This window comes from Acanthisitta chloris, unplaced genomic scaffold (genome assembly GCF_000695815.1).
Source record: "Acanthisitta chloris isolate BGI_N310 unplaced genomic scaffold, ASM69581v1 scaffold26871, whole genome shotgun sequence".
In the NCBI taxonomy this organism is placed as follows: Eukaryota; Metazoa; Chordata; class Aves; order Passeriformes; family Acanthisittidae; genus Acanthisitta; species Acanthisitta chloris.
In genome coordinates, this window is record NW_008657023.1 from 20,759 (window position 1) to 44,091 (window position 23,333).

At 38.0% G+C, this 23,333-nt stretch overlaps 1 protein-coding gene across 1 annotated transcript; it reads left to right on the forward strand.

The window, feature by feature from the left end:
* Nucleotides 1-243: 243 nt before the first annotated feature.
* Nucleotides 244-21,206, forward strand: LOC103811584 (lipid phosphate phosphatase-related protein type 5; the record flags this gene model as incomplete). The annotated part of the gene is made up of 5 exons (XM_009084569.1): nt 244-376; nt 2,598-2,848; nt 9,812-9,988; nt 11,582-11,701; nt 20,231-21,206. Coding segments are annotated over 5 exons (714 nt in total), but the record flags the coding sequence as incomplete, so codon positions are not given.
* Nucleotides 21,207-23,333: the final 2,127 nt, after the last annotated feature.

Consider the following 23,333-nt stretch of genomic DNA (forward strand, 5'->3'; position numbering starts at 1 on the left):
ATGTCGACTCCAAATCCTGGCTGTAGTAATTTATTCTCTTTTAATGCAAATAAAGTAAAGCAAGCCATAAGGCATATTTCCCTCCTAAGAAGATTAATGTACAGAACTCAATTCACTTATGTTGTCTTTTGTGCTGGTTTGGTCTTGTTTCTTTAAGATGAGATGGCTGTCTCTAATATTAGTGTATTTTGCTTGTTGTAATCTGATGTACCAATTCTCTCCCCTTTTTTCTCCTTCCCTAAGATTATCGTTGGAGAAACTGCAGTCTTTTGTCTACAGTTAGCTACAAAGGATTTTGAAAACCAAGAAAAAACAATATTAACTGGAGACTGTTGTTACATAAATCCACTGGTGCGCAGGACCATCAGATTCCTTGGTATGAGCAAAATTAATGCTTTCATTTTCTGAACGGTGAGAGTGATCGATTATGTCGTAATTAATTTTACCTCGGGCAAATACTCAAATAAACATACAACATTTCATGTGTAATCTTAACTCAGGTGCAGTACTCCTTTGTGGGTAGCAAATGAGGCTTCCTGGAAGTTTGGATTAAAAATTTGCTGCAGAAACAGCAGCAGAAAAACAATAAAAAAAAAAATGGGACCACAAGAGGGAAGAACAACCAACAGGCCTGGAGTAGGGTGGAGAAAAGTGATATCCTTGTGCCATATCTATAGGTGATAGTACATACACACATATATATTAGGATATAAATGTGTGTTTGAAGCCGAGCCCAGTTTAGGTACTTTTTTAGCCTGGGTATTGTGTTTTAGTCTCTAGTAGTAAACTGTACAAAATTCATGCTCCACTGATGTTGACTGACATTAGTAGATATGAGAAGTCATCTTTTCTACATAGTTTGTTCTAAATGTGTTTGGAGGGAGAAGTCCCACCACCCAAAATGTGTGTTGAATATTCCCAGATGCTGCTTTTTCATATGTGCAGGGATGCCATAGCAGGGTTCAATTCAGTTGTTTGCTTCTCTCTTATGGTTGTATCTAAGAGAAACAGCTGGAAGAATGAAGCCTTGGGGCAGCCAATCCTGCTGCGTGTCCCAGTTGCAGGGGGAGGGAGGACATGTGCAGCTGTGTCTGTATTTGCAGAGCTTGTGTAAGAGCTGTGCCTGCCTTCTGGGAGTGCGATTGCTCGCTGGCACATTGGAGTGCATTAAGAACAAAACTGTCTCACATAGGTCCAGAGGAGGTGGGGAGTGATTTTGAGGAGCTCTTCCCGCTCCAGTTGCTCTGTGTCTAATCAGTGCCTGAGTTTCCTTCCCACTAGGTGGGCCCTGGTTTCCTCACAGAAGCAAATAAAAATTGTGAAGGAGGGATGGGATGAACGAAGGTCTCTACACTGTTCCACTAGATGTGGCATTGCTACCCGTTGTGCTCAGACAAAATAATGTGGCCACCTATGTTGAGGCAGTGCACACCCTCGGGACTTGCTGAAAGGGCCTTTCTGTGAAGAGACTTGGCTAGGCACAATCAGCTGCTCACCAGAGTCTAGCACCTCAGGGTGAATTAACATTAGTGTGACATTGCTGATCAGTCAGGATCCCATCATCCTTGGTCCTCTAGCTTTGCTGAGGAAAAAACCCTCACCTGTAGAAACACCTGTGTTTTTGTGGAATTAGTTAGTCCATTAAAGTCCTTATGGTGCCCCATGAAGTTGGGATCTAGCAGAACTCTGTATTCCCAGTGAATTGGAGTATGGGAAAGGTAAGGTGATTTACTCACGGAAATACAAGAGGAAATCTGTAGCTTAGGTGGAATTTGAACAAGCACCTGCTGGCTTTGCCTCCCGGTCAGGGTGCTGTGTTTGCATGTTCTTCCAGAGCTTGTTTTCTATTTACAAAAGGATAGCAGAAATCTGTTTTCTTTTAAGTAATCAGATACATGCATTTCCATTCTAATGAATGAATACATGTGCTTAATGCTTTGCTGATATGTCTGATTAAAAAACTCTTTAGCATAAGTAGCTCCTCAGATATATAGATCTTCAGCTCACTGTGTTGATACTGTGATTAATATGCCATGCATAGAGATTTACCCAGTAGAAGGCTGATGAAGACAACTTGTTCATGGCAATATTGAATTATTCAGTACTTTAGCTTCTTTACAGCTGCAAGGGAAAAGAAAATGTTTGTCCAGCATGTGTTATGATTTTTCAAGTTACTTCTCCATCAAGACCTGACTTCCTTGGTTCTCAAGCAAATTTACAGGGTGAAGAATTTGCCTCTGTCACTTCTGCTTAGTGAACATGAGCGAAAGTTAGGTATCAGTATAGCTACATACCCCGAACAGGGGAGATGCATGGCTAGGGGGCCTAGGAAAGTAGGCTACTTGCACAAGTGGTGAGTGTGCTACTCTGAAAGTTGAAGAGACATCAAGTGTCTGGGTACATTGCATTGTTGCTGCTGCAGTTGTGTAGGAAAGTACCATTTCCAGCATGAGCCGTGAATCTTTAGGATAGAATACATGTGAGGATTTTTCATGTTCTTGAATGGAAGGAGCTGCTATATTGCTGTGATAAATACTATAATATTTTGCCTTGGAATGAAACTGTCAGGAAATTTAACTCTTTGTTTCCCTCTTTAGGAATTTACGCATTTGGACTGTTTGCTACGGACATCTTTGTAAATGCTGGACAAGTAGTAACAGGGAATCTTGCACCCCATTTTCTTGCACTTTGTAAACCCAACTATACAGCACTTGGATGTAAACAGTATACACAATTCATCAGTAGCGTACATGCCTGTACTGGAAATCCAGACCTTATCATGAAAGCCAGAAAGACATTCCCATCCAAAGAAGCAGCACTAAGCGTATATGCAGCTATGTATCTGGCTGTAAGTATATTATACTATTTAATGCCATTATATTTTTGAGAGAAAATGGCTTGCACTGTGAGGGGAGGAGGGAGGAATGGGCAGAAGATAAGGGAACTATTGGCTGATATTTTACATGTAAACCTTCTGCGAGTTACTGTGTGGCCTTTGAGAATTTGATTCATTGGGCTTAATTCTGACAAGGTGTAGTGGTTTCTGAGCCTTGAAAGCCAAGGCAATGCTCAGAGAGGGCAAGTTATCCATAAAAGGTTATAGATTTAGAATAACCAGTTTCTTGGTTTACTTTTTCTCCATTTCCAAAGCCTATGGAGATATACTTTGTTGGGTGGTAAAGAATAAGGGTGGGGATTGCCTCTGACTGGCAGTGGTTCCTTTTCATGTTTTAACGCAGTACAGAGCAGTAGAATTGCACACAGACATATTCTTGGATGGGGTGAAGCAGAAGGGTGGGCTGAACTCTGTAGGTTTTTCTTTTGGTACCAGAATTGGTATTAATATGTACCTCATTGCTCATGCAAAGTCAGTTTGACTCTTACGCAATGAGTTGGGCTACAAGATAATCCACCCTTTCTTCCTCTCTCTTCTCTGATATGGGATGTGATAAACAGGGCTGGGATAAAAAACCTGATGTTCATTGCCTGGCATCAGAGCTGTTGTATAAGCTATTGAGAAGTATGGAGAGGCAGAGTAGAGGAAGAGTGAGCAATTAATCTCACTCAAGTAACTCTGTGCAATGTTCTCTGGCTTAGTTAGGAGTGCACATCATTCTAGTCTTAGGCAGGAGCACATCTTGTTTATGTGCTGGGGACAACTTGTCACATGGCTACGGGAGTCTCTTACCTGATCTGTGCTGGCAATCACAGTCCTTTGCAGCCTTTTGAATGGGCCCAGGGCTGCTCTCAAGGTGTTAGCAGGAAACTAGTCGTGTGTGTGTGTGTGTGTGTGTGTGTGTGTGTGTGTGTGTGTGTGTGTGTGTGTGTGTGTGTGTGTGTGTGTGTGTGTGTGTGTGTGTGTGTGTGTGTGTGTGTGTGTGTGTGTGTGTGTGTGTGTGTGTGTGTGTGTGTGTGTGTGTGTGTGTGAGTGAGTGAGAGAGAGAGACTCTATGGTCATTGCAGGAGTCATTCTTTAAATTCCCTCAGTGAACTGCCTATACATATGTGTGTGTATGCATGTGTACATATATATGCATGTGGATACATGTGTGTGACTGTATTGCTTTTGAGTATAAACTGAATGAGCTTTTAATTCCTGATTGATCTGGAAACTGATACTTGCCAACCTGGCAAACATCCCAACCCCAGCCACAGTGTGTCAACTCTGTGTTTCAGCATATAGTTTTAGAACCAGTTGCTTAAAATCTGCAGCACTGACGGTAGCATTTACCAACAGTTTAAGAGATGTTTAAGAGTTGTGGATCATCAGTTAATACAGGCAAGTCTTACCTGCAAATAAGAGACAAGCTATAAAACTTGAGCCAAGTGCAAGACTCCTAATAGTATTGTCTTTATTTGTCGAAATATGTAAGGCTTTGCTTCACTGAAACATACCCCTAAATTTGGTGCAAGTTATTTTAGAAAATACTCAGAATTTTTCATTTTAATTGCTCCTATTTTTCTCATCCATCTCCAATGTTGCCATGAGTCACAGTAACTAAAGGAAACCAACTGTTCAGCTACTGCAAAGCAGGAAGGAAAACAGTGCTAATAAATTTTAAAAACTAAAAGTAGACATTAGTAGGGTTTCATACCTAGTATTAGTGGCTTTTGACATGAGCAAGAATACTTCATGCAAACTTTGTCTGGTCAATATTTAGTTAGCAGTATGAAAAATTGAAACTGCTGTGATCCATTTCATGACTTTACCCTCTTTCAGTAGCTGCAGAAATGAATATGTCCTTTATAATGACTGTATTGCTGCATGATGCATGACACTCTTGTCATTTAACTAAAGCACTATAAACTGCTCTCAGGATTTCTGAGGTTTTTAGTAGCTCCTTGATGCAATGTTGGCAGTTTCTTTTTTCCCTTTTTTTTCTTTTCCCCCCAAAAAATCCTGTTGCATGATTGCAACTAAAACTGCTGTTTATTACACACCAGGGGAAAAAAATGCCATGTTCCCATATTTGGGGTCATGTCCTTACACTGCCATGATGTTTATCAGGATAGTTGGCCCTAAATAACAATTTTCTCATCACTATTCACTGGAGTTGAAGATTTAAAACAGTAGCCTAGTCTTTGTATGAGCCATGCTACAACAGTTGCTGAAAGCATGGACATAAAGACCTCCATATATCAGTCCGTATTTCATTGCCATATCATCTCTGGTACAAAATGTGCTTTCTTTTTGGTTAACAGAAATTTGGGAGGGAGAGATGGTTACAGTATCCTCCCTGGGCCTTTCAGCCAGCTGTTCACAAAACAAAACCAGTTTAAAGACAAAAAACACACAACAAGCTGATCCAAGAGTCCTTGTTCTCTGAGGGGGTGAAGTAAATGCTGTCAGATGTGTGATTTCACTGATCAACCCATTTAGAAACAAAGCCTATGCTTTTTCTAATGATTCTCCTATCTCGTTCCATTTAAGTGCAGCCACATCCTTATCACCTAGCATCTGTGCTTATTGTCTTGTTAACAATAGCTTCTTTTTTTCATCTAAGTTCTTGAGTCTTCCTTTTTCCCCCCTCCCCCCTTTTGAGAGTGGGTGGCTGCTATGGTAACTCTGAATTCCCCTCCTGCTTGAAAGCACAGACTTCTTCAAACAGTTGTATTACTAATATTTAGACCTCTCTCTTAATGTTAATTTCTTTCAGTACCTATCAAGAAAAACTTAGGAATGGAAATGTTGAATGGCAGCACTATAGGTTAGGCATTTTCTCTACCCTGTTCCAAACAGACACTCTCAAGGATGCATTACCTGCCTTCTTCAGACCTTTGGGTTGTTTTTCTACCAATGTACCAGTGTGTTCAAAATTAACTACTGTATATCTATTCTGAAATCTCTAACCAAGGTGGCTACTACCTGGATTTCTCCTTAGATGTCTGCTCAACTCACCAGGGATCTTTTGTTTATTTGTTTTCGCTTGAGTTGGGTTAATAAGTTGATTGCATCTGCTTTCATTTCTTATCAGGATTGCAATTCACCCTTTCTCAGCTGGAACAGCATTTGCTTACCTAGGTATTAAGGCAAATGCTGCAACTGTATTAAAAAGAATATAATTGTATAAGCTGCATTTTGATATGCATAAGCTGGCACACCCTGGACAATTAGAGATGTGTTTTGAAGCAGCCAAGTACTTGTCTTTTTTTTCTACAACCACGACACAGGAATGAGAAGTCAGGAGTCTCTTTGGTAGGATTTCAAAGTGATATATGACGATTTAGTCAGCCTATTCCTGTAGATTTAAATATAAAACTTGTGACTAACAGTTGTCCTTTGGTGCTGCAAACTGAGGGGATTGGTCAATGCTAGTTGTAGTTTAAGGCAAATTTAATTAATTCTATAAATTTTTGCTTTTTTTTTATTCTTATTACAATGGACAAGAACAGTTGGCAGCCAGCCAGTCTGTAGGGTAGTGTTTTAACTTGGTGTTACTGCATACATTTCAGACTTGCTTTGGATTTATAATGATAGAGGAACAGCCTTAATGTCTTGGTAACTGACATAACGCTGAAGTCTATAGGCAACTTTTGTTGCTTTGAACAGTGAATCCTGGGCCTCAACTATGGCCTCAGACAGGACTAGCAGATAAAGCCTACAAATTATTGTTTCTTCTCTGCAGAGCTTTTGTTGGGCCCATGATCATCTTTTCTGCAAGATTCTTGCTCCTGAAAGTTTAGTGAATGTTAGTATATTGTGTAACCAGGTAATAATCCACCTCCTTATATGACTCTCTGCCAGTGTTTGCATGCTGGTGTCTTCTTTATATCTTTTAATACTAAAATCTTATTTCAGGAAAAAGGAAAAGAAATAGCAGAGGTTCTTCTAGGAAAGATTCACTGCTGATCTGATGTTGCAGGAGAATGTGCAGCCTGCTGAATTAATTCTAACTACTCTATCAATCTTTGACATTAGATACAAAGTCTCTGCCATTAGTCTTGCTGTTGACTAATTCAAAAGTTTTCTTTAATTAGATTCTTCCTCTCCTAATTTTTGTTCTTACAAGGAACTGAGATGATGTTGTTCAGTAAGCATCTCTTGCCATGTAAAAAATTATATTGTCATTCATTCTTACTAGTGTTTTAAATCACTGAACTGTTTTCCTTTGTTGGTGCTACATTTAATATTTATGAAGAGTAAGAGAAGGAAAATCCTGTAATCTTTTCAAGGTGTTTAGTCTTTGTCAGTTACTGACTGTGCTGGTTCATAGCTTTTCTTTCAGAATCAAGAGGAAAACAACTACTTAATTATATTTTATTCTAGTGCAAATCAGATCTTTGAGTTGACTGTGTTAATATATTGTACTTAGAGCTGCAAGAGGTCAAGTTTAAAAATGGAAATCTATGAATCCTACCTTGGAAGAGACTACATTTCCTATATAGAGTTTTGCAAATATACAGACTTTTTGCTACAGTATTTCAGGAAAAGTTTACCCCATTTCTACTGATTCTTTAATATTTTAATATAATACTAGTCATAGCATCAGTGGTGTCTGTTCTGTAAAGAAAAGTGAAAATAACCCTCAGGTTATTTTGAATAATGAACTGGGCATGAAAATCTTGACTGCACATGTAGGAAGGGACTTGACAAATGGAGGTCTTTATTACTCATGTGAGGCACAGCAGCAATCTGTGGTTGTTTCTGCTTAGAACTTTGTCTGAGTAGGGATTTGAAGGACATACTTGGTTGTAAAAAGATTCTGAGAATTTTGTGCAGAACACTGTTTGGTTCAGCTTTGTATTAAAAATGTTGAAGATTGATCGAAGTACTACAGAATCAAGTATTTGTATTACAATGTGTTTTGACCTACTAAAAATTGAGATCATCTTGGGCCATGACCAAGTGCTGTAGAGAACTGGATTATATCACTGCTGCCTGCATTAAACAAGCAGGCTTTTCCATCTCAGTAGTCATTTCAATTTAATATGCCACAATACAGAGTTAAATGCAAGATATCTTCTGCCAACTCCCCTATGTTAACTTCAGCCAAGCTGTATTTGACATTTGCTGTTCTTACTGCATATTCAAAATATTCAAACATTTTCCCTAGCATCAGATGTCTTAACATGTAGTGTGAATGTGGATAATGGTAATATCCAGGAGTACAATGAAACTCACTGAAATAGAGGATTGCTTAGTTAATTCAGTGTGTCCTACTCTGTAGCTTGGAGAAAACCAGTAAGGCTAAAATGCTGGAAGTTAGTCACAGTTGTCTTATCAGCCTTCCACATAGTAACTCACTGAAGACAGCTGCAAAAATATAAAGATACATGTATAAAAATACATAGCTGATAAGGCTAGACAGCAAAGGGAGAAACACTTTCTGAAATGGTCTAGGAAGAAGAGAGGAGACACGTGGCTTGGAGATACTTTCCAAAACTCTTTTTGCAAACCTTTGCTCTGTCTGAATTAATGGAAAGCTTGCTAGTAGTTTGCTGGTCATCATGTAAAGTACACTGAAGGCATGTGTGTTCCAGTAGTCTGCTGTGATTTTAAGATGAAACTTTGGTTCGTCCTCTAAGCCATGGATCTGTCTCTAGTGTTTTGAACAAAACTGCTGTCAGATATTGCTCTTTTTTGTTAAGCTCTGACCACTACTTCTTTAATTAGTTTATCATAACTGTAACCACACGTCCTGAACTTCTTCTTGGCTGGATTATTGCAGCACTTTGATGATTGCCCAATAAATTCAAGTGAAGTTTCAGCCAGTACAAAAAAAAAAAAAAAAAACCCAAAAAAACCCCAAGGGATTGCCCATTTGTTCACCAAAAAGGTGGTACTGGTTCTCCAGTTCAGATTCATCCGTTTGCTTCTGCAGTTCAACGCGATGGCCTTACACACTTGGAGGCTCTAGTGAAACTCTGTAGGAAATATTTGATTTCTTCACTCTTAAAACTTCAACTCGGTTTAAAATTTGAGGTGGGGTATTTCATGCAGTCTTGATGCCAGGATTCAAGAGAATGGAAATTCAAATACTTGCTATTAATTTGTCCCACTGGCCCATTAGAGCTTGGAAAGTGCTGGCTTAACCTAGTAGTCACTAATGCACCCTTAGGGCAGAAGAGTTGGTCTGTCATCAGGCAGTGCTTTCAATTCAGTAGTATTGCACTGGGAGAGTTAGACTGCAAGCAGGCCAGATGGATTTCTGGGAGTGATGCATAAACCTCGCTACATTTAGATTGGTTTGTGTGAAGAACAGGGTTGTATGAGTTCAGCACTGGTTGAAACAAGCATTCAAACTGGTTGAAACACATTATTTATAAAATAAGGTGCTGGCATTTAGTTCCGTTTTCACTGCTTTTTAACACTGTTCTTTCACTTTTTCACTGACTTTTGACAAATCTCTAATTAGTCACATGAAGTGGTGTATAAGGAAGATAGTCCTAATAAAAGTAAGGCCTTCATGTCACCCCTTTCAGGGTAAAAATCTTTTCCTATTACTGTCAACATAGCACATTGAAAAATCAGTCTTGTTACTGCTATGCATAAATAAATAAATACATAGATTGGGAGTAGTAGGATAGGACAGGATTGTCTAATTTGCCTGGTTTTCTGCAGGCTTTGCAGGTTCATAGACAATGTCATTTTTGCCATGTAGTCTGAGTCCTTTTCTGTATCCCTAGGAAAAGGGGTATGATGACATTTAGTGCTTCACTTTCTAGTTGCTTTACCCACTCTCCCCCCACCCCTCCCCGAAAAAAGATAGCCAAATATACACAGTCTATTGAAACAAAATGTTAAAATTTTATTCACCAATTAGTGGGAGATATTCATCAGTCTTATACTTTCTTCCTTTCTAATTTTCAGATGTATATCACCAACACAGTGAAAGCCAGAGGAACAAGGCTTGCAAAACCTGTTCTGTGTTTGGGTTTAATGTGTTTGGCTTTCCTTACTGGAATCAACAGAGTAGCAGAGTATCGAAATCACTGGTCAGATGTAATAGCAGGATTTGTAATTGGAATATCTATAGCAGTATTTTTGGTAAGTCTATATCTTTGTCATGTCTGTTTGAAAAAAAATTAGTGTATACATTTTTATCTCTAAAAAAAATTCGGACAACTAAATGACAAAAGAAGTGTTTCTAATTTTAGGTGGTTTTAGTTATCAGTTTCCTTAGTTATATTTGCTTATACTCAGAAATGTGACATCAACAAAGAATTGATCAAGTGATCTCTTTTCACTTCCATATAAACCAGGTTGTAGCATTTCAAGCAGTAATTTTTGCATCAAGACCCACTTTAATCAAGTGTGTGTCCTTCAGAATAACATATAGTAATGATTTTGTGTAGAAAGTATTACATTTGGTATAGTGATACCTACACTGATCAGAGAGCAGGTAGTATTTATTGCTATAGCTTTAAAGTAACCCTAATGAATTTTTCATACTGGTTGAGGTTTGTGTTGAAGTTTTATGTTACTCTGAATCAAAAAATCTTTGTTTAGCCTTTTCCTATTCTGAAGCTGTTTCAAAACCAGATTAAGCACAGTTCACAATAACTAGTGTGTGTGTCAGAAAACTGTTTCTAATCTATTAATCACTAATATCTGCAGTGCAAGACTACAGAATAGAACAGTCACTGCTGTTTACTGCCTGTGGGTTTGTCTGCCTGACAGATTGTAATAGTGCTAGATACACCTTTTGAGTTTGTTTCTTGGATCTCAAGGTCTTGGTGTCAAGATCTTGGATCTGAAGACTTGTCTTGGCTGAGAACGCTCCCAGGGATGACTGAGGTTGGTGTTTTTACTCCTCTGAGACATGCAAGGGCAGCTGCAGGTCTCCTTTAAAATATACCTGCTTGCATTTCCAAACATTCCCTGCCATACAAGGTGTCTAGAGGTTATATTTGGTCATTCATGTTTAAATGCTGCTCCTGCCCATAAAAGAGAACAGAATAGAGAAGAAATCTGTCCCAGCATTTTTTCTTATCTTTTGTGATATATATTGCGTAAACTCCTTTGAGTAGCATGACATCAAATTTAGTTGTGTTTTGAAGAAAATACAATTGGCAAACATTGCTGCTGGGCTGAGTGTCTGAATTAGTAGAAACTCAAACAAATTGGTATATATCACATTGTTAAATCCCTGTGTGAGAATCACTGCTGCCCTGAGCATATTTAGAGTTTCATTCAAACCTGGGCATGGTACTTGCCTTCTCGTTCCCTTTCTCACTCTCCATTTGAGAAAGTCTTTGCTGGTCAAAATGCAGATGGTATTGACCTTCATAGGAGTTTAAGGTTATTGCCGTGTGGTGCTGCACATGCTCTGGACATCTCTTCATGACATTGATAATAATTGGTGTTCTATTATTCAGCTTCACTAATGAATTTGCTTTTACATAAGAGGGTTTTTTGGTTCTCAGATGATGAGTGTAACAATAAATTGGTTGAAAGCCTTTTGTCTTGAAATATTAATTGAGGATTTTCTGTAGAACATGAACTTCACATTTCTGTGTTTCTACTGTAAAGTTTTGACTAAAGCTGGTGTCATTTCTGCCTAATTATGGATGTCAGGATCAAAGCTCAAAAAAAAGAGTTGTTTCTTAGCTTTTCTGTTTATCTTCTAATCCCTTCTAGGTTGTTTGTGTGGTAAATAACTTCAGAGGACGTCAGCCAGAGCATGAACATTCTCATTTGGATAATCTGGCCCAGATGCCCATGATCAGCATACCCCGAGTAGAAAGCCCTTTAGAAAAGGTAAAGTCTTACTTTTTAAAAAACAATGAAATAAGATGTAGCTTTGCTGGAAGGATGATCCCAAATTATCTTTACAAGAGTGCCAAGGTTATTAGATTTAAAATAAGGAGACTTGTCAGTGAAGGAGTAGAAGGGAAGTATTAATTCAGTGACACTCCTAGGGGGGCTCTTCATGTCACCTATGAGGACAATTGCTTTATATCAATCCAGTTTACTGCTGTAGCTTCTGCAAGTCCATGGAGTCAGGCTGAGTGGATCTGAGGTCCTCTTCCCTTGTGTTCAAGTAAGTTTGATTAACATGCTGAGAGTCCACAGAACTTGGTATTCTTTTAAATCCAAAGTGCTTAGACAGAAAATCTAATCCTTGAGTCCAGTGGGCTATGCAATTCAGATACAAGTGGCATTTATCATATTTGTTTCTGCTATGTCCCCAGGCTAGTGTAGAGCATGGGATGCAGCCCCTTCTGGAGCAGCTGTAGGGTTTTTATCATCAGACACATGCTAGTCCCAGGACAGGGGAAGCACTGGAGATTTGACACCTTCACTAGCAAGGCGAACAATTGAATGAACATGATAATAGCAGAGACTAACGTAGGTCATATAGTAACTGCACAAACCCCATGATCTCTTGTCAGAGCAAATGGAATTTTGGACTGGGACATACGAGCGATAGTCTCCTGGGTATGCCAAAACATTTTGCTTGAATAAATATCACAATGTGTTTAAAATTTATTTTCATTTAATGTGATAACTATATATGTTTCTTGAAGATGATGTTATAGTATGCAAGTGTTAGGTAAGATTATGTCTGAACAACTTTATGAGCAAACAAATACTAGTAACTCGAAGTTTAAAAGAAGGTGTACTTTTTCTAATTACATTATCTGTCTTTGCTAAAGTCTCCTGAGTTATGCCTGTATTTGAAGACAGTAAACAATTCAACACTGGATAGGGCACCAAAAGTATTTTTCTATGGTATTCTTTTAAATCCAAATGACTTCTAATATTTTTTTTCATATGAAACACAAGAAGAAATGTTTTAAACCACTTCCCAGTCTCTTAGGCACTTGGAAGTGGTGGTAGTTGTCCTTGTGTAAGAATTGCTCCTAGCCCTGGGTTTTCTGTTCCTTTCTTTGAAGGGTAAAAAGATTTCCTTTCATTATGGTCTAACATACCTTTCTGAACCAAATGTGTCTAAGCTACTTCTGCTGATATCTTGTCGCTCAGAGGCTCATTTGCTTGAACAAGCAAGCATTTAGATGATGAGTGCATATCTTCAAAATAATCCTTTCAGTAAACTTTCTGTAAAATGTCAAAACAATACAAGGTGTCAGTTGGCCTAGAGCACATCTCATTAATAAGAGGATGGCTTATGTGCTAGGCTGTCCTGCAACAGAAGCCATTTCTTCTGCTCAAAAGCCATCATGGGTAATAAATATACATTCTCTGGCTCTTGAAATTTGAGCATTTTTATTTTCTGGGGATAAAGACCTCACGTTACCTTAATGTTTCTATCTGATTTGAGACCCTTGCATTGATAGCAAAGAGTGTTCTTTTCCTGAGACTTGGCCTAGGCAAGGTTGAGATGTGGGGAAAGCTCCGGGAGAGTGTGGGATGATGGTGGTAGGAGTAATGTTTGCTCTGCTTGAGGATAACCTCTACCATTTGTGAACTGTCTAGGACTCTATTATATGAATGAGCTTCTTTCTTTCTGAACCCATATTCCTATGGCAGTAGACAGTAGCTGTCATGGAACTTCTCTCTACATAATTAAATTGGGGACTTGTCCACAGGATGTTAGTACTTGGTGAGGTCTCAGTGTATGGGAAATGCTTCCTTCTGTTTCCACTCTCAGAAGGTTTGAATTAGAATTAGCAAATAATTGATGTAAAAGTTACTTACATGTGAGTACTTTAGGTTTTGAGTATCTGTGGATTTTTTTTTCGAAATGTTGAGTCTGAAGTTCTATATAGAAGCCAGTCCTTATTAAGTAAAAGGCACTAAGAATAATACTTGGGGAGAGCTAAGGTCTAAATGAAGTTATTTAATCTCAATTAACTACCATCACTACAAGAATTATTAGCTTAGTCTGTTTTTAAACTTCCTTCTTATTTTACATCCTTTGCTCTCCACTGGAAAGGGAGTGATGCTAAATATTTGTGCTATTTGTCTTTATCTGCTTTAGACATGCGTGAGTTACTTAACATTACATTTTGAACAGTCAGGACTGTTCCAGTTCAATATTCTGAATGCAGTGAGATTTACATTTGGCTTGTTTTAAAACTTTTTCCTTATTTTCAGTCTGCAAGCTACTGTGCCAATATTAAAGACAGCTTACTGTTGGAAATAAGCTACTAAGAGTAGCACAAATCCTAACTGTCTGAAGTTATCAAAGGCTAAGGCAGTGCAAGCATGAAGCAATGCAGCTATGTGATTGGTATTTAAAAATAATAAGTGTATAGTTATCTGGGAGTGAGCAATTCAAAGATCCTGCTTTAAAGAATGACTTCATTAGAAATGCCAACTAGACCTCACTCATTGCTATTTTGTTATAAATTCACCAGTAAATGAATCATGGTGCATCACACAGACCTTGGAAGCACATTACTTTTGTGTTTCCAGATCTGCTACTTGTTATTCCTGTGCTTTCTCCATGGAGAACGAATGCTCTTGGCATGCTCACCATGCTCCACTGTCTGAGTTCTGGTGGAGGTCAGGCTACATTTGAAGTGCACTTAAATAGGAATAAGTATACTTGTAGTATTCTGAATTGAGCTGCTGCTGGTTATTGACAAGGTTAGATCACTGTTTGCATGACACTTCTGTTTAATTGTGGTGCATGCAGATGATTAAGCTGCTCTGCATGGGTACCCACTTCTCATGCACTCAAATAAGCCACAGTTGCAGTGTCTCCTTGAGGAATCCTTGCCAGAGCTGGCTCAGCAATGCAGACTTAGTGCTTTCACCTTAACTACATTCATCCTCAGAGCTAATGAAAAGAATGAAAGCCAAGAAACCTCATCAGTCACTCATCGGCTTCTTTTTCTTGCCTATCTCTGACCTTCTTCATCGCTTACAAGACAATTTGTGTTTCAGTTAGCTGGCACTCTCCTACAGAGAGGAAGTTCTCTTCCTACCACAGTCAAGGTTAGAGACTCCTGTTCTATTGCAAGAATTACTGAGAAATGGGGATATTCTGGGTGGTACTGGAAGAGTTTAAAAGTTCAGCTTCATGCAGTGCAGTCGCAAACTGGTTTTTCTGTTTTCTATTTCAGGGGAGACTGACACTATTTCATGCAAAAGTCACCTGTAATGGGCCAGGGCTTACAGAAGTTTTCTGCACATCTTACAGTAGCTTCTGATTCTCCTAGTCTTTTTTAAAAAAAAATTTATTAAGTATTCTAGCCTTGATACAATCAAACACAAAGGGAACATGGAGCATTTTAGGACTCATTGAGGGAGTAGGTAGGATACTAAGATACAAGGTTTTAGAAGGAAGTGTTGAGTTAGGAGATGCACTATGGTTCATCTCCTGTGGGTTGAGATAATTACTGTGTCTGATCATCTGTGCTTTCTATAGCTGTTCAGTGTTACTTATTCACACAGTGGATTCCTTGCAGTGCTCTATTTGACAGCTAAACTGCATTTATCCCCCAAGGTTGTTCTTGTCATTCCTTCATACTGCTACTTCTGTCAGCAATCCCCAAGTTGTGTTCCCAGACACAGTCACCATTCCTAGTTACAGTGAGGCTTCTAATACTCCCCCCCATAGGACTGACTATCCAGACACTAGAACTGAACTAGAAACAGATAGATTAGGTGCTCTCTCTGTCTGCCATTTCCAGCTTTTAATGGTGATAAGTGTTTAAAATTCCTCTCACAATATGTTGCACTCTTGATGCCCATCATACCAGTTGCTAGTGACTATCAGGGTTAATTGTCTCAGAAATTGTGTTGAATTTGTCTCTTAATTCTTATTCTATTGTGTATGTGCCAAAGGTAATGGTGATGATGAAGCATTTCAACAACAGTAAGTATAGCTATTTCAGTGAGCTCGGATAGTATTTTTAAGAATGGGGAAGCTTTCCCCTTCAGATTTTAAGGTGTAATGTTTTTTCTATTTGCACCATCTTGATTATTCATAAGACATAGAACAGCTTCTTCACAATATCAGAGAAGGGTTCTTTTGATTCTCAGTGTTGCTCTTTCCTTGGTCTTAAGCATTTTGGTACGAAGTCTTTCATTGTTCCGGGCATTTGTGTGCACACAGCAGCGTGGCCTAGGGAGTCCAGGCTGGTTCCCATGTCTCTCCAGGGAGACTGATCACACCTCACTATGCTCACAGCAAGAAGCAAAACACAAAGATGTTTTGCCTCATCATACTACTGGCAAATAAGGGAGAGGGTTTGTATCTATTTCTGATGTTTCAAAATATTTAATTGAGAAGTATCCAAATACTGTAGTGCTTGATGTCCAAAAAATTCCATAGGTATCCAGTCTTTGTTTCTCCAGGGTGGCTTGACGGGAGCCTGTGTGCATATTTTAGCTTATAGGCAATTTTCAGATTTCTGTTGTCATAACAGTTCTCTCTTGATAATAGTCTGTTAAAGGAGTTACAGTACAACATTGTTTCACACACAGAAACACATACCCAGGAGACTTAGCTCATAAAAAACCATAAGCAATTTCGATTCAGTGTCAAGCTTTTGAATTTGCATTCATGTCCTACTCTTCTGCTTAAATCTGCTTCTTGGGGGGATTGTGCAAGAATTATTTCTGTTTGAATGCAAACTGTGATCACCACATCTAATGTTCAAAAAAATAATACTGGAACATAAGATGTGGAACAATAGATTCGGTGCGACCTCATCAAATATACATGTTGTAGGTGTTACAGAATCAAGGTATTAATAACAATCAGGAAGATCCTTTGCAGAGAGACTCCCTCAAAGCACGCATCATTAGGTTCTTCTCCTGGATGTCAGGCACAGACCGTTTTGAGCATCTTCACACAAGGCAATAAACGTATGTGCGCAGGAGCGCACCTGAGTGAGCGTGTGGAGCTGAAGCTAAGGCAAATGCAGTGTGGCAGCAGCGTTCTGTGCAGGTCTGCAAAGTTTTAAATGGGGAATTTCACTTGAATGCCTTTCTTTCCCCCTCTAAAAATGTGATTTGTCCAATAAAAACATAAAATATACTCTGCTGGTTCAGTGAATTGTATGACAACATTATCATTGTTGATCAATTTTAATTTGCCTGAAGTACTACAGTAGTGGTTTTTTATTTCTTTTAACAAACTCTACTGTAGGAAAAACTGCAAACAACTTTTCAAATTCCCGTTTCTAAAAATGAAAAAATCCTTTTTAGGATGATGAATATTTTTGAATATTTCTAACTGTATTGATGAGAAAAGAACAAAAAAACCCCAACTAAATATATTTAGTATATATAATGAAAACTGCAAATCACAAAAAGTTGTATTTTTTCAATGCTATAACAATATAGCATTGCTTATAAACAGAAATTTATTTAAAGTCTTGGCAGAAGATATACAGGTGTGGATCACTTCACCCAAAAACCTGCACTCAAGGCTTAGCCTGTAGCATTCCCTTTTTTGTTAGTGGTGTGATGTGATGCATGCTTTGCCCTTGTGGTGCTGACACTAGGCTGATACTGTCTGTTTAGAATGGATAGTACAAATGCTGAGGTGCCTTTCTGTGAAACTCCTGCCATTGAGCAGACCCTCAGCACTTCTGATTCTTTTGAGTGCTGTAGAAGGGAAAGTACCATGGAGCTGGGGAAGATAGTCTTGTGCATGGTTTTTTGCTTGTCTCCTGTATCTGTGTGAATCTGCTGACAGAAGTTAATATCTCACACTGAACTGTATGGCAGTAAATCTGAGCAGAAGTAAGAGAGTTGAAAGGCACTTACTCAAGAGGGATGCTGTTTGTTTAATTTTTTTTCCCTGCAGAGAATCTCAGCAAGGCTTATTTGTAGTGGAAGATAGTCTTGTGCATGGTTTTTTGCTTGTCTCCTGTATCTGTGTGAATCTGCTGACAGAAGTTAATATCTCACACTGAACTGTATGGCAGTAAATCTGAGCAGAAGTAAGAGAGTTGAAAGGCACTTACTCAAGAGGGATGCTGTTTGTTTAATTTTTTTTCCCTGCAGAGAATCTCAGCAAGGCTTATTTGTAGTGTTGCCTGAGACAACAGCATAGGAAAAAGCATGGTAACCAGGCAGTTGCATGAATCTGTATCAGTAATTCTTGCCATCAGCAAGTGAATAATTTTGACCTAGTTATGCATCAGCCTGCTGAGTCCATTGGAAGTGAATTGACAGACCATCACTAGGGTCGAAATCAATAGCTCCACGATCAGCAGCTTAGCAGTTTAGCAGTTCTCTTTGAGGGTTTATTGAGGAAGGGGGATTTTCTTCTGTGCTATTACATCCCATGCTTCTTCCAGGGATGGTGACCTGATCATTTTGGAAGTATAGCTGGCAGGAGTATGAACCACATTCTTCTTTCCTTAAGTAATAGTTATCCAGCCCTGAATTAATGCCACATGAAAGAGCATTTGGTTCTCTGCATCACAGACAAATGTGTGTCACTTAGAGAAAGAGATGGCACGTAGCAGGACTTGAAAGAAATGATTGAAATAAAGCAGAAATTTTTCCCCCAATTCCTCATTTTTAAACCATCTTACTTACCAACAAAGTGAATAATTTTAGACTGATGCTCGTTTAAGTTGACAGGATGACTTTTCAGATCTGAAAGAAAAATGAAGTAATACTATGAAGAAAATGTCATAATAGCCTCACAGCAACTCTAGAGTCATTGAGTTTTCCCACTGCATCATCTTTCCTGTATTGAAAACAGAAGATGGCCAACCAACAAAAACCTTTGCAATGTTAATTTTTTGTTTTCTCATTAGAAAATCTAATTTTGCTTTTTTTCTGCAGAATCAAAATCTGCAAACAATAACATTTGTTAATATTGTTTACTGATAACATTTTCTCAGAAAGTTGCATGCTTTTTTCCTTAATGCTTTTAAAAAATCTAGTTAAGGTTTAAAAATTGTTATTTATTTAAAATATATTCATTATATTTTGGAGAAAAGTATACATAGGTGCTTACTGTTGGGTAGTATTCTCTTATGGAAGCTGTGATAAAATACAGCACAGTGAGAGAGGGAACAGAGCTGTCAGCTTGGCTTGGAGAGCAGGGAATAAGGGACAGCTCTCTGGTCTGGTGCTCCTGCTCTGGGTATTTCTAATTTGCTTTCTGTAATGTGGAAATGAAAGATGCCTGCCTGCCTCCCCCTGCACAGACTGACAGACAAATAGCTAGACAGTTTAACTAACGAACGACTGAGGAATATGAACACACATGGTGGCCATTGTTTCTCTCCAGCACTTTCTATGCTGTGTGATAAGAGATTTTCTGAAGGATTTTCCTTAAGCAAGAATCAGGAGATCTGTCTCACTCTCCACAAGTTATGTACATCCCCCTCCTCTTCAGCTTACATATTCTCTCTTCTGACTTTGGTCTGCTCCAGGAGGTGAAGTGATGAGAAAAATCTGCAGTACTTTACATGGTATTTTAGCCTCTGTGCATTTTTGTGCTGAGGAACAAACATGTGGCTTAACATCAAGATTCCCTTTACTAATCTTACACATTGCATGTTTTGTAAAACATACTGGCAGTCAATGGTATTGTGTGCCTAAAGGGAACATATCCTGCCTTTGGATCCTGCACATCACTGTGCAGTTGAGTCTTCACCTACCAAATATTTGCAGAGTCACTTGCTTAGGTTAGAATATGGAAAAGTAGCAGAGCTCTTTGGGATGCTGCAGTTTTACTACATAGTGTCACATGTAGTATATTCACATTCTGACACACATCTTCATGTTTGTAAGAATTGTTCCATTGAAGGAAGGAGGAAAATGTTCTTACATTGCAAGTGAAAAGTACACTGTAGTGATTCTGATAAAGAAATTTTGAATATGAATTCTCAACTGCTGAATGCAACTTGGTTGTAGCATTTTGCTACTTAATTCAGTGCCATTGAGCTCATGGGGAGAAATTAATCTTTAAAAAAATAAACATTACATTTGTATTTACATGAAATAGAATATCATCATCTGTCAGAAACTGTCATTTTAATTTCTAGCAATTTTGTTTTAAACTATGAGTGGCATAGCAGTAAAAGTACAGCTAACTCAGTTGTTCACATTGTTACTTAATTTAAAAAATAACTATCTGAAACTAAAATTCTATAGAACCATTGTACCTCATTACTTTGTCCAGCAAACTTCCCTATCCAGTCTTTCAGCAGTTAACAGTGAATTGCTGTGGGAGTCAGTGAGAGCATTACAGCGAAAACCAGTTTTATTTACATCATCCTGCAATAGTCTTCAAGCACAAGGCTGCCTTAAAACACAAGAGGCAAAAAAATTCACAATGCTGACTGCTGTCTATCTCTGGTTTTGTGGTTTTTATCTGTTTGTTTTTCCTTTAACTCGTAGAACCACATCACGGCCTTTGCAGAAGTCACATGATGTTGACGCTGATGTGTATTCACTCCATTGGACTTCATCTCTTTTCACAGCCCACACATGATATTTGCAGTGTATCAAAAATAAGAAATTTTTAGAAGTCCTATTTCTGACTTGATTTTTACATCATTAAAATGATACCGACATTTTGAAGAATTCTTAAATATTAGAACGTCACTTTACTTTCTAGCAAAACTATTAACTGTTTACTTTTATGATGGAATGGGACAAACTGAGCACTAATTACATTTATCTGACAATACCCTCTATTTTGGCTTCTCATTGTTTTTAATGGTTCATGTACCTATTCCAACAGTACTTCGTATTTTGATTTGACTTTGAGTTTTAAAATTACATTTTTAATTCAGCATGAACTTGTTTCCATTTGAGGCGATTTCAGTGTATAAAAACTAGACAAATATTATGTTCTGTATGAAAACGCTGTTTGCACATTGTATTATGCTGTATTCCATGTAAGATATCATTCAAACAGTATGTTATATGTAAGACTGGTGCTTCTGCTTTTGAAGAGAAAAAAATGCCAATTTTTACTGTAATAAGTATTGTATCATAATTAAAGGTTTATTTATTTGGATATTTTCCTGACATAATTGTAGTTGAATTGTTGTTTTGTAGTTCTTGAATGTCTTGGATGATATATATGTATCTAGGTTAAAAGAAATGAAAATAATATAGAAAGTTTGATCTTTGATATATTCTTTATTACTAATGATATCCCATGAAAGGTTAAGGGCTCCATTCTTAGCTCAGCATATCTGATGGGAAGCCATGCTGTTCATAAGTCATTTAAACAAATTATTCAAGGAAGGTTGCATCTTCTCATATTTGTTGTACTCCCTGGTATTCTGCTGGGAGAATGGGTGCTAAGATAAGAGGGTCACTGGCGTAGTGAGAAAAGCGCATCCGAGTTTCTGCTCTCCATTTTTGTGCAAAACTCAAGGAAAAAAACCAAAATGGCTTCATTAATTTTCTTCAGCCTAAATGCCCAGGACAGGCAGACTTTCTCTCTACAAAGCTTTGTATCTCCTGTTTGTGTTTCAGACCCATATTCTTGAAAAAAAATATTCCTCTGCCAGTCTGTGTGGTGTTGACAAATTGATTTTTCTTCACTATCAGGCAATGTTATCATGTCTCTGTTATTGCTGCGAATAATCAGATTGAGGCTCCCCTTTAAAAGACAGTCTTGCTGACTATACATAGTGAAGTTGTGCTGTAGAATTTGAGCCCTAAATGGATCTGAATATTGTAGGTGCTGGAGACATTCTGTAACATCTGCCAGAAAGTTTTCGCCTGGCAACAGCTGATAAAATGCTAGCATATAGACACATAGAGAATGCTATTGTTCAGTGTAGGCTGTTGAGCATTTTAGGCCTTAAATTTTCCACAGCAAAGCATATTTCTTGTGCATTAATCATTGTTAGAATACGTTTGAAATATACGGATGTAGAATCAGGTGTATTTTTTCTATGATGATTTCTAATGCTTTCTCACATAGTCATCAGGTAGCGCCTGCTTTTTAACTGTTGTTTTAACCTGCTTTCACTAAAATACAACTACCTAAATAGTGCTTGGCAAACAGTGCAAGGCCAAGTCATCTTGAGTGCAATAGAGCATATGTCGTGAAGTCGTTGTGTTAATCTGAGAATTAAGAGAATGAAGAAACACATCAGTGGGGAGAAAAGTCTTAGAATAGAGCCCTTAGCTACAACTATGTTACTTAGGTGATTGAAAATCCACCTTTATTAGACTATCAACTGTGTTTACAAAATTGTAGTAGATCCAAAGTTTGTATCACCATGTTAGGCACACTTACCCTTCTATTAGTCTAGCTAGTTAGGGTCCAAGGTACTAATGATTTCTCTGTGTGCAGATTTAAATGAAATCTTCACTCATTTTTGCATGGTAGCAAACCTGCATTTTTTATATCTGATTTATAAGATTACCAAGAGATTCTTTTATGTTAAAAGAGATGACTCTTTTTCAGTGTACTGTATATCATCAGCTTGTAACTGGTCTCTTTCTCAGGATCTTTCCCAGTCAAATATTTGGGTTAAATTTATCATATTATCTCTGTGAACCAGCAGTGAGAAAACAAAAAGAGAGACACTCTGCTGTATAATGTATTTTTAAATAAAATAATTTTTCATTCATGTGTATTGTATTTTTTGATAACTGCTTTAGATATATTTTGGTTGATAGTGTACATATAGTGAAATTATGATTTTATGTCAAATGCATGTGGTGATACATTTTTCACCATTAAGTGGGAATCCTCACGGTTAACTACCTTCCCTTAGAGGTGGTTCTGATGAAATTGTAAAGCATGAGAGGAAGATGTGTATTGCAGAAGAGTCCACAGCCTGGGGTGAAGGACTCCCTAGGATGTGGAGCAGTCAAGCTCCAGACCTTACTTTGATTGGTTTTTTGTTAGTGGCATGAATTTGTCTTTCCACAGCTGTAACTCTCCACTGCCCTGGAGCTTGGGCCTTCCCTCTTCCATTCTGGAAATTTTCAGTAGGAAAATTTTTCCAAAATGAAAGTAAGTTGTCATTTTCTGACTAAAATGGCTTTTTGGTCGTTGCTTTTAAAAAAATCCAAGTGATGAACCTATGACAAATAGGCATCATTCCTTATTCATGGAATATTCTGGTGCAGAGTTGTTCCTACTGAAAACAGTGTGGTTGAACCATTTCAGTGGTTTTGATTGCAGCTGTTTTTATTATTCTTGTGGACCTTCTCTGTGTGTACTTCAGTGAACCAGCTCCACTCTATTTATAAATGAGATGTTTAAGAAGCATCTCTAATGTTTTATACTGCTGTGTTCCTAAAAATGGAATTTGTAAGGCATATGGGGACACCAGCTGGGCTCATATCCATACCATTTTAGATTCCCTTATATGTATTCTGCTGTTTGTTCATAATCATGAACTGCATTAGACATACGGTGATAACATCCAGGCTCATATCTCTTCAGCTTTTAAAAATGTTCATTTTAACTATATATATATATGAAGAGCATAGTGTTGGTATTTTTCAGCTGCAGTTTTCTTTG